Here is a 12,850-nt window from a genome sequence, read left to right on the forward strand (position 1 = left end):
ATTTGTTTACTACCTCAGTCTTTTTGTCTGTGTAGTGTACCTTAGTACACCATACTTCTTTGCTTATAGTATGACTCGTTACCTATGACCTGGTGAAATTTATATCTCTACATAACTATCTTTCCCACAAAATTGAGCTGTTTGGGCTAGGGACTATATTTTTGCATATCTTCATAAGCCTAGAGCTTAGTTGATGCTCAAATATTTATTAGATAAATAATATTTGAAATATTGAACTTTTTCGTTATCTGGATAACATTTTACTTTTTTTTCTTTCAGAATTTGGAGTTGTTTGCTTACTGTTTTCTGCAACTCTAGCTTATTTCCCACCTCGGCCTCCTCTTCCTCCCAGTGTTGCTGCAGCTAGCCAGCGGCTCAGTTATCGGCGGAGCTTTTGTAGATTATTAAGGTAAATATACTTAAAATCACTGGGTGGTTTTGACTAGCACCTTCAAAATAATTCCACATTTATTTAAGATAATTTCAGATAATAATTTTTCAGCAACCTGTTAATTAGGTTGCAAATAATTGACAAAATACTGATTAAATACTTTAAAGGGACTTCTTATCAGAAATCTATCTTAAAAAATCACCCAAAGCAAAATTGCCATAATTTTTGCCTCCTCTACATACCTCCTATACTATTAGTCACTTAATATTTTTAAAGTCAAATCTTTTATTTAAATAATTTTCTTTTATAAGGAAATGTATCACATAATAGTATCTGTGAATTCATGGGTTATGTGTGTTTATTATATTTTTCCTAATATGTAAATTATTTTTATTCATATTGTATTTCTTAGATACACATTAAAATAAACAAGTGCTAGTCAATACAAAGTAAATATAATAATGTTTATATACCTCCAGCGAGATCATACTTTGAGAAACTTAATATTTTGTTTTCTTTTATTGGTATAACTTAAACATAATTAGATTAAATTCTGCCCTTTAAGGCTCAAATTCAATTCTTTGGATATGTAGAGCATCTCTGATGATGATTATTGGCAGTTGGGCCACTAGAACTTATCTTTCGAATTTTTCCTCCAGTTAGTTGTGATGAGTTTTTAGTGATTCATTAGTAACTCTCTCTAGTTGGTTTTCTTTTCTAGTCTACCTCTCCCACCAGATGGTAAGTTCCTCATGGTCAAGAGCTATGTCTTTGTGTCCTCTATAGTAATGTTGTCTAACAGGAATATAATATGAGCCACATAATAGGTAATTTTTAATTTTCTAGTAGCTTCATTAAAAAAAGAAACATAAAATTAATTTTAATTGCATGTTTTCTTTAACCTAGTATATCTAAAATATTTTTTAACATATTCAAAATTATTGAGATATTTTATATTCTTTTATTCATTCAGAATCTTTTAAATCCAGTGTATATTTTAAACTTACAGTATATTTCAATTCAGGTGCTAAATTTTCATTAGAAATACTTGGTCTGCATTTAAATTACATCAGATTAACAATTGAGCAGTGTCTTCCATATTGCACTATTTATCTCAAGTTAAAAATAAGTACCTGCAAATCTTCAAATTTTGCATCAACACATCTCTGAAATTATTCAAAAGGTCTTATACTCTAGAGACAATTGTTTGGACCTTAATTGAAGATCTTACACTTCACTTCTGTAGAATACATGTTTTATTTTGTTCTTCCTAATGTTTTAAAAAATTTTCCGTAGCTGAGAGAATTTCTTTTACCAAGTATCCATCCGAAAATGGTTTTCTCTTTGTTCAGGAATCCAAACTGTTTTATATCTAGCCGAAGTTATAAGCTCAGATCTGTTAAAAAATGCTTAAAAATGTTTGTTGGACATTTCATCCTGATTTGGGGCAACTAATTTTTTTTAATTCTTTTTTACTGTTGAGAAGAAACTTCTTATAAAATTCACTGTGTATTTATTGAACATGTCTCTTAATATTATCCTCTTAATTATCTTAATTTTCTTTTTTACACAACAGACATCATTTTGCTCTGCTGCAGCAAATCGCAATTGCCATTCATTGTGAAATCTGTAACATATTTTCTTCCAGTCTCTTATTTTTTTCTCTTTAAAATATTCAGATAAGCAAATTACAATGTTATATCATTGTGTGAAAAAAATATTTATAACTGAGTTAGTTCACTGATACCAAGAAGATCAGTGACAGTTTCTAAAACTAGAAACAACACATGCTACAACGTGCACACTATAATAATATCTTACCCAGTGCAGCAGTTACAGTGAACTGCATTTCCACCAAAAAAATAAAATTGTGTTTAACAGAAAGTACTTTTCGCTGCTTCTGTTTTTAAATTTGGATTTAAATTAATTAAAATGAAATTTGTGTCACTTGTAGTAATGATACATCTCTTTCGTGAGACTTTTCTTTCAGTCTATATGTACATATATCAGTAGGTCACAAAGTAAAAATATATTTCTTACTCTGCAGTACAGTAAAAAGTTTTTGTACATTGCCTTCCACATAATAGGCAAAGAGAAAATATTAATTAAATTGAATTATTATCAGTGGCACACATTTGTAAGATGACTATTAAAATGATAGTTTTTTAAATGCTATTTAACTAAGTTTTTTTGTGTGTTTTTTTATGCCAAGCCAGAGACTAGATAGCAAAAGATAAGACTAGAGAGGTTGGTTAGGGTCATATTATGCCATACTAATAATTTTGGACTATTCTGTGGGAAATGGGGGATCGTTGGAGGATTGATTTTAAGGTAAGGAGTTATATTGTTCTTACAAGGAAACACAAAATTATCACTCTGACCACAATAAACCCTGTGTTTGTTTCTAAATTCCCTAAAGTCAAGATCTTTATTCTCTATCTAAATCATAAAGTATAAAATCTTTCTATAAAAAAACCCTTTTCACTGATGGCCTACTTCTCTCTGTCTCTTCCAATATTTGTCTATTTACTCTTCAGGTTCTACCTTTGGGCTCTAAGGGGGGTGGTTCCTTGGGCCTGCCATGCTCCATTCCCTTAGCCTACCAATATAATTTCCTCTGAGCCTTCAAAGAACCCCTAAAATCATTAATTCCTAGATTAATTGGAATAACTGCTTTTCTAGATTCTAGTGGCATTATCTGGGGTGGGAATGGTTAAAGTTTCTACCACGATTATAATAAATAGTATTAATAAATTAGTATATATTATGTTATACTAATTAACAAATTACTATTAAAAAATAATACTATTTATATGATTCCCATCTCTTAATATTCCTTTACCTTGTATAACCTAATGTAAACATTTCTCTCTCTTTCTATATTAGTTTAATGTTTGATGATAGTGGTTGCTGATTTGCCTTTTAAACTTCAAGAGTAGAAAGTTGAGTTGAACATGTTCCTCATTTCAGGACACATGAACACATTTATTCATTTATTTATCATTCATTCTTTTTTTATATTTCCCACTCCCATGCCCCTTCCCTTCCCCTACTCACACCACCTCTTAAATGCATTTAATGTGTATCTGTCTGGGTGCTTTTGCAATATGTATATTGTTTTGCATGCATCTATGTTTAACTTATCTAAATGATGGCACATTACATATCTCACTGTTTGACTTTTTAACTAAACATTATGTGGTTGTTTTATAACTTTTTATTTTGAAAATTTATAGAAGAATAGTATAACCTCTATATCCCATAACCCAATATCAACAATTGCCTATTTATAGCTATTTTTGTTTCATCTTTACTTTACCTACTCCCCACCTTCCTGTATCATGAAGCAAATCCCAGATGACAAATCACTTCATTCATAAATATTTCAACATGTGTAATATATGTTTAAAAGATAATGACTCTTTTTAATATAAATATAGTACTATTATTGCACCTGAAAACTTTTCAACAATAGTTTGCTGTTATCAAATCAATATTTAATTTTCGATTGTCTCATGATTTTTTTTTAACAGTTTAAATCAAGATCAGATTAAGTCCATGCATTGCAATTAGCTCAAATCCATCATAATCTGTAGGTTTCCTTCCCATCTCTCTCTTTTCCCTTGTAATTTATTTGTTAAAGGAGCCATCTTTTTTGTCCCCACGGTCTCGATTTTGTTGATTGACTCCATATGGTGTAGTTTGTCATGTTTCTCTGTACTTTATATGTCCTATAAATTGATAGCCAGAGCTGTGTTCCGATTCAGATTTTTGTTTTTGCTTTGGTTTTGATTTTAACAAGACTACTTCATAAGCGATGGCTTTCTTCCATCAGGAGGCATATGGTATCTGGGTAACTCTCATTTTGTGATATTATCACCAGGTTTTCAAGATGCTCCTATAACTAATTCTTTGTACTCCATCACATTTTATACGCCCACTCCCACTGTGTACCCAAATAGCCTCTAATTCATTGTCACCACAAACACTACTTCAGTGACATCCTCATATATATCATAGGAGACCTGAAAACTTCTTTTGAAAATAGATCCCACAACAGGATTGCTGGGTCATAAGGTATGTTAAGCTTAATTTGCCCAGAATCGCCAGATTGCTCTCAAAAGTGCCTGCATTTATCTCTATTTCCATAGCAGTGCCCATTTCTCTATATGCCCATCAACCTTGGTATTATCCATCTTTCTAATTTTTACTAGCCTAATAGGTGTAAACTAATATATCTTTTAATTTGCATTTCCTGGATATTAATAAGTTTGAGATTCGTTATGTGATTGTTTGCCTTTTAGGTTTCATCTACTATAAATTCCTCTTCATAGTTTCTGCCCATTTCTTAATGGTGATTGCTATCATTTTCTTAATGATTTACATATTATAGGTATACATTCTTTTGTTGACTTAAAATTTTAAAAATTCAAATATATATTTCCATTCCGCCCACTAATTTTGTCCATTAATTTCTTAATTATCAACTTTCTGGTTTTATCTTTCTCATTTAGATTTTTAACCCATCTAGAGTTCACCTTAGTCTGTGGTGTTAAGTAGTCATGCAGGGTTTTGTTTTTCTCTCCGTAAAATGAGCTAGCACCATTTGCTAAACAATCCTTAGCCCTTTCATTCATAGTGGCACCTTTATTGGATACTGAGTTTCTGTGTCTTAGCTCTGTTTTCCTCCATTGTTCTCTTTGTTCTTGACCCATCACATACAATTTTATTGCTTTGGCCATGCAGTTTGTCTTAATATCTGATAGGACAAAGGCCTCTGTTTTCATATTGTTTTAAGGATGAGTTTGCTTTTCAAGGACTTATTCTTCCATATAAATTATAGAGCATAGTTTTTGAGTTTCTAAAAAATTCAACTGGAATTTTAATTGTAATTGCATTGAATTTATAGATTAATTTGGGACGTCTCTCCATCTATTTAGATCATCTTCTGTTCTCTTAATTAGATTAAGAGATTGCTTCTTCTGCTCCCCCCGTCCCCCACCACCACCCCTACACCTCCCATAGAGGTCTTGGACCTTCCTGGTTTATTGCTAGGTACTTTATCATTTAAAATTTTTAATAGCTATTGTGAATGGTATCTACTTTTAATTAAATTTTTAAAATTAAACTTGTTATTGTGAGATAATTTTAGATTCACATGCAGGTGTAAGAAATAATAGAGCGATAACATGGACTTTGATGTTATCACTATGTTTTTAGCCATTTTGATAGGTATGTAGAGGTACAATTTCTGTAGAAGGCAATTGGCATTGGGTATTAAAGTTACAAATACACATACTCTATGACATGACAGTTGCACTTCTAGAAATCGATTCCCCAAGTGTACTAATGCTCATGTGAAATGACTAAGAACAAAGAAATAAAATTCTATACTATATATTGTATAAAATATATAAAATTATATATTTATATCTTTTGTAAGGGGGCTGATTAAATAAATAATGGCATGCCGACATAATGTAATACAATGCAGCTGTAAGAAAGAATGAAGAAGCTCTATATGTATTGTCTATGGAAGAGCTTTAAGACCTAAGTTAAAAAAGAAAAGTTCAGCAAAAGGTGTAGTGTGCTACCATTTATATAAAAAGATTGGTGAAAGAATATATGTGTGTGTGTGTATGTGTATATTTGTATTCACTTGTATATTTTGGGATATTTCTGGGAAGCTACTCAAGAAAGTGATAACATTGGTACTTGTGGGAAGAGGGAAATAGGGGTAAAAAGGGGACGTTTCCCCCGTATTTTTATACTTGTTTGGTTTTGAGCCATTTAAATTATATTGGCTATTAATAATAATAAAACAAATAATAATAATAAAACAAATGATAATTAAAACTACTCTCTGAAAATGATAAAACCAGCAAAATATATATTTTTAATCTTTGTTTTTTCTCTCTACCTTGTTCATAATAAGAAACAGTAATATTTTTTAACATTTGAATTTTTTATTTTTTAATTATAGTTGAAATCCAATATTATGTTAGTTTCAGGTATACAACATAGTGATTAGACATTTATATAACTTACAAAGTGATCACCTCAATAAGTCTAGTATCCACCTAAGAAACAGAAATTTATCTTTTCAAATAAGAACTTTTTTTTAAACTAAAGCTACCTACTCAATTTATGAAATAATGTTGGTAATTCGTTTATATAATAAACATTGACAACTTTTAAATAATATGACAAAGATATTCTTATAAAAATAAAAAATGTAAAGAACTTTGAATTTATTAACAAACTGACAGATATTTTTTATTTCAGATTCCCATAGTCCAATTTCCGAATGACTCCTTTCATGAGTAAGAATTTAAATTCTAGATTTTGAATCAATAATAATATTTTCTTGTACTTCTTTTTTACAGCAATTTGAGATTTTTGATGATTGCGTTAGCATATGCCATACCACTTGGTGTATTTGCTGGCTGGTCTGGAGTTCTGGACTTAATTTTAACACCAGTGCATGTCAGCCAAGTAAGCATTTTATTTCTTTATATATTGTAGGTATTTTTAGTTCACTTAAACTATAAATATTGTCTACATGTTCCTTGATTTTAGCTTCAAGTCCTGGGTAGAACATTATTTCATATCATTATTGCAAAAGCAAAGTCCTTATGAAATAGTTATAAACAATATTGATTTCCTGGATTTTGTTAACAGTCATAAATTTCACATTTATTTAGAGTTTATTAATGTTGCTAATAAACAGAAAAATAAGGACAATCTTAGTTTTGTTGACTCCATTCTTTATCCTTAATTTATACTTTATAAAGAAGATTAAAATCCCATCATCAAATATATGGCTATTTCTACATCTAATTTCTCACTTTCTCTCCAGTCTCAGAATAAGGGTATCTCATTTCTTTAAAAATAACCATTTCACTGATATGCTTGATGCCATCCATTCTCCTTGCTTCCAGATAGCATGATAAAAAGGGGTAAAGAGAGATTTGAGGAGCAAATGGAAGAAATCCAGCATATGATATTCCACTGTATGAATTAACAATTGTTCCATTCTTCTTTTGATGAACATTTGGATTGTTTACAGTTTTTGACTGTCACAAACAGTGTTATATGAATGTTCTCATAAGTTTCTCGCTGTACCTCTATACACATTTATCTTGGATATATAGCCAGGAATGGAATTGCTGGTTAGGGTGTATGCCTGGTTTGATAGATGATGCCAAACTTCCCCAGAGTTGTATCACTTTACAGGCCCACCACCAGTACATGAAATTTCTCATTGTTCCACATCATTACCAGCACTTGGCAATATTAGTCTTTTTAAATTTAGACTTGCTGATGGCTATGCAGTTGTATGCAATTATAGTGATATCTTTTTAATTATTAGTTGAATATTTGAATATCCTTTTTTGTGATGTGCCTATTCAAGTCTCTTGCCCACTTTAGGGCTGCCTTTTTCTTACTGGTTTGTAAAGAGGAGCTGTGCAGAAGACGGCTCCCCAGAAGACTATGTGGAGTCCTCAACAACTCTTGGCTGAGAAATAGACTACACATGTAAAAGACAAAGCTGCTAGAGTCTTCACAGAGAGACTGCCCTGGGTTCGAAAGCAGAACAAATATAGAAGAGGGCAAGCAGTGCAGGACTGTTGGAATTCTGGCCCAGCCAGAGTGAAAGACCTCATTAAAACCTTGGGCTTCTGCCGAGACACCAGAAAGGCCAAACTAGAGAATGAAGGACCATGCCTAGATAGAGTAAGGCCAATTCTACTTAGGCTCACCATAAACAAAGCCTAAAACCAAGCCCTGACAGAAATCTGCAGAGAGCAGTTTGGAGATTGAGTCCTACCAAGCAAGAGGGGCCTGAGAAACATCTTGGTTTCTACTTCTCTGCCATAATAAGCACAAAATCAAGCCTATACAAGTTCAGGGTGATCAGTTAGTAAATGAACTGCCTATAATGTAAAAATCAACTATTTTAAAGAAATACGAAAGAATCCAGAATCTTTATATTGTATTGTCCACAACATAACCTATACAATTTTTTTTTTTAATTCGAAGACATTAGACATACAAAGAGACAGGAAAATATTTAAAAAAAAAAACAAAAAACAAAAACAGAACCAATAGAAACCAACTCAGAGATTGTAGATGTTGGATTTAGCAGACAGAGACATAATGCAAAAGAGAGAAAGAAATCTTTGCTTGCTCCAAATTTATAAATATATTCCCCTATATTATCTTGTAGAACTGCATTGTCCACTACAGTAGCCACTAGCAACTGTGGCTATTTAATTTGAAAATTAAATTAGTTGAAATGAAATGAAAATTTAAAATTCACTTCTTCAATGGCATCAGCCGCTTTCAAGTACTCAGTAGCCACTTGCGATTTGTATTGGACCATACAGATAGATAGATTTCCATCATCACAGAATACTCTGTTGGATAGTGCTATTCTAGAAAGTTTATGGGTATTCCTGCCACATTTAAGCCTAAAATTGAATTTTGTGCTTGTTATAAGGTAAGGGTTAAGTTTTTTTCCCCCAACATAGGTATCTATTAACCTAGGATCGATTTTTGAAAAGATCGTGCTTTTCCAATTGCTTTCTACTGTCATCTTTGTTATACTGAAGTGCTCTTATATGCATGGATGTGTTTCTAAACTATTTTTTTCCTCTGTTTGTCTATCTTCGTACCAACACCAAATTGTAATAAGTATTCTAGTAGTGTTATAAGTTTTGATATCTAGTAGAATAATACTCCTTTTTACTAGGATTTTGATGAGAATTTTTTGAATCTATAGATTGGTTTGAGAATTAACTTCTTTATAATGCTGAGTCTTCCAAATCATGATCATTATATTTCTCTTCATTTACTTAGGCACTAATGTCTCTGAATGATGCTTTATAATTTTCTGCAAGGACTCTTCTATATATTTGTTAGATCTATTCCCAGGTATTTGATACTTTTTGAAACTATTGTAATTGGTAATTCTAAAATTTGTATTTTCTGTTGGCTGGCATATAGAAATATAGTTGATTTTTACAAGGAATTGCAATGCAGCTGATCTTGTATCCAGCAACCATGTTAAACTCACTTATTTAATATATTAATTTGTCCATAGATATTTTGGCCTCTCTACATATATACTCATATCAATTATGACTAAGGACAAATAGATTGAAAAAACTACATTTAGTACAATTCAACATTGAGATAATCATATGATCTTTCTCTTAAACTACTAATATGACAAATTACACCTATTAATTATTAAATTTTAAACCACTTGTACTAAATCCCATTTGTCAGTGATTTGTTACACTTTTATATATCAGTGGATTCTGTTTGCTCATGTTTTGTTTAGGAATTTTTGCAGATTTTTTTTTCAGATTAAGATAGGAGTATAACTTTCCTTTCTTGTTCTATCCTTTCAATTTTAGTATCAAGGTGTTGCTAGTCTCAAAAAAACAGCCTAGGAAGTGTTTCCTCTTTTTCTTTTATCAGAAGATTTTGTGTAAGTTTCATGGTTTGGGGGTTTTATTTTTTCCTAATAATTTAGTAGAATTCACTGATGAAACCATTCAGTTTTCTTTGTGAAAAGATTTTTAATATGGAGTCAATTTATCTAACAGTTATAAAAGTATTCAGATTTTCTATTTATTCTTATGTCAGTTTTGATAAATTGTACCTTTCTAGAATTTTTCCATTTTATTTCAGTTTTCAAATTTATTGGTAAGAAGTTCTTTATAGTATCATTTCATGATTTTATTGTGTCTTCAGTATAAGTCATTCCAGATATTAATTATCTATATCTTCTCTATATTTTTCCCTGAGTAATCTTACCAATGGCTTTTTAATAAATGCTTATTTTCTATTTTACTGATTTCTGGTTTTATCCTTATATTTTTTTATAGTTTTTTGCAGGAAGTTACTTTGTTTTCCCTTTTTTAAGTTTTTGATATGACTCTTTAGATCCTCGACTTTTAGCTTTTCTTTTCTAATATATACATTTTATGGTTATATATTTCCTTTTAAACACAGCTTTAGCTGCATTCCATGTTTTGCTAAGCAAGATTTTCATTATTCATTTAAAAAATATTTTCTAGTTTTTGTAGTGATTTCTTCTTTGAACCATGGGTTATGTAGAATGACATTTCTTAATCTACAAACTGCTAAAGAGTCTCTAGTTTGGGGTTTTGTTTTTTTTTCCCCCTTAATTTCTAACTAAATTACATAAATGTGGTCTTACGGTATCCTCTATGATTTCAGTATTTTCAAATCTGGTGACCCAACATGTGATCAACTATGTTTTATAATTCTTGGGTATTGTGTTTTATTTATTTTATTTTATGTTTTTAACAAGAGAAGATAACCAAATTTAATACATACGTATGTATGGGAACCCTGCATAATGAGACAGTCAGACGCCCCACATGCAGGAGAGGTTCAGAGATAGAAAGGGAGCATGGATATATAGGACATTATGTGCAAGGGATGAGTTAAGGTGCTTTGGGAGCTTCAAAGGGTCATTGCAGAATTATAAAAGTAGATGTTTAGTAAACAGAAGTTTGCCCTCTCATCCAGGTGGGTCAAAAAGAGATTCTGTCTGATAATCTCCCATTATGGGCAAGGCCCCTAATTCAGGTTCTTCCAGGTCATTAAGGAGGGGCAGAAGTTTCTCTTGAGCCTAAAGCTAAAATTGCCCTTAGCTCAAAATAATCTTTATACCACTGAGGTACTGTGTTTTATTTGTGTCAGTTAGATCAATTATGTTAATTGTGTGTGTTCACATCTGTATCTTTATTCATTTTCGTTTCCTTGTTTTATTAGTTACTGGGGAAGGTGTGTTAAAATTCTGCACAATTATATAATTGTCTATTTCTTTCTTTTCCTTCTGTCAATATTTGCTTTATATATTTTAAGACTAGGTAAGTGATACACATAAATCTAGAATTGTAGTGTCTGACCAATGTATTAAACCTTACATCCATATGAAGTATTATTTATTTCTGGTGATGCTTTTTACCTTAAAGAATATTAGTTACACCAGCTTTCTCTTGGTTAGTGTGTGCATGGTATATCTTTTCATATTTTTTTGACTTTCACACTTTCTTTAGCTATACCTCTTATAAGCAGTATACCGTTTTTTTCTTTAATTCTGTCTGATAATCTTTTTGTTTTAATTGGAGTATTTAGTCCATTTACATTTAATGTAATTTTTGATAAATTTGGATCTAGATCTACTATCTTTCTATTGGTTTTTATTTTGTTCACTCTAATCTATCCTGTTTTTCTTTTCTTACCTTCTTGTGAATTAAATATTCTATTTTTCTGGCTTTACTCTCTATTAACTTGGTATAGTCTCTTTTACTACTTGGTGGTTACCCTAGAAAGTATAGAATGCACTCCTGACTTATCAATATTTGTTATAACTTAGAACTATCACCTCTTCCAGGACACCCCAGAGTCTTTAGAACCCTTTAACTCCATTTCATCCTCTAGCATTTCTTGTGCTATTATTGTTATATATTTTCCACTGTACAAGGCATCATTATTATTTCACCTTTATTTTTGAAGATTATTTTTGTCGGACATAAAATCTATGATATAACTAGGTGGCGATTTTTTAAAAATTTATTCTTGATGTCTATAGGACTTCTTGAATATATGGCTGGATTTCTCTATCAGTTTCTGAAAATGTTTAGCCAATATCTCTTTGAAGCTTATGCTCTGTTTTCTCTAATTTCACCTTTAGGGACTCTGTGCTTGTGTGTGTGTGTGTGTGTGTGTGTGTATGATCAATCGATAGATAGATAGATATAATTATACCTTCATGTTGTATTCCCTATGTCTCTTACCCTTTCTTCTGAATTTTTCATCTTTTGCCTTTCTCCACTTCAGATTAGGTATTTTATCAAGCCTCTCTTCCAACTCATTATTTGAGTTTTCAGCTTTGTCTAATATGCTATTAAACTCATCTGTGAGTTACTAACTTAAATTGTGTTTTTAAGTTATAAAATTTTTGTTTGATACTTTTCATAGTTTCCAAATTTCTGTAGAAATCCTTGAGCTTGTCTTTTTTTTTATATATTTTTTTAAAAGTTATTTAAAGTCTATATCTCATAATTTCTTTTACTGGATCCCCTGTTGGTCTTTTTATATTTGTGGTATTCACTGATGTTTTCTTATCTCCTTTTTTTTACCGAGTGCTAGACATAGTTGTAGCACTCAGTGAAAAAGACAAGTTGTAGAGATAATTTAAGCTTCAAGATAATTTAAGCTTCAAGATAGTTTAAGCTGCAAGAGGATGTTATTTTCCTCCAGAAATAACATGTTTTTTCTTGAAGGAGTCTATGGATTACTTAATCTAGTATTAGGAATTGAGATCATTTAAAGCTGGACTTCAGTCCCTCATACTACTGTTCTATTTCCAGTACTCTTAGATTAAAGCCCTTCAGAGTCCCCAGCTAAAGG

The 12,850-nt window shown here is 31.1% G+C and overlaps 1 protein-coding gene across 2 annotated transcripts in view; it reads left to right on the top strand.

The window, feature by feature from the left end:
- DIRC2 (disrupted in renal carcinoma 2) overlaps nucleotides 1-12,850 on the top strand; it is a 67,680-nt gene that overhangs the window by 28,947 nt on the left and 25,883 nt on the right. For both annotated transcript variants that reach the window (XM_006905570.3, XM_015596215.2), the window contains exons 4-5: nucleotides 280-409; nucleotides 6,778-6,886. In XM_006905570.3, the coding sequence (XP_006905632.1) occupies nucleotides 280-409; nucleotides 6,778-6,886 (239 nt within the window). The remainder of the gene's footprint in view (nucleotides 1-279; nucleotides 410-6,777; nucleotides 6,887-12,850) is intronic.

The sequence above is a fragment of the Pteropus alecto genome, unplaced genomic scaffold, assembly GCF_000325575.1.
Source record: "Pteropus alecto unplaced genomic scaffold, ASM32557v1 scaffold251, whole genome shotgun sequence".
In the NCBI taxonomy this organism is placed as follows: domain Eukaryota; kingdom Metazoa; phylum Chordata; class Mammalia; order Chiroptera; family Pteropodidae; genus Pteropus; species Pteropus alecto.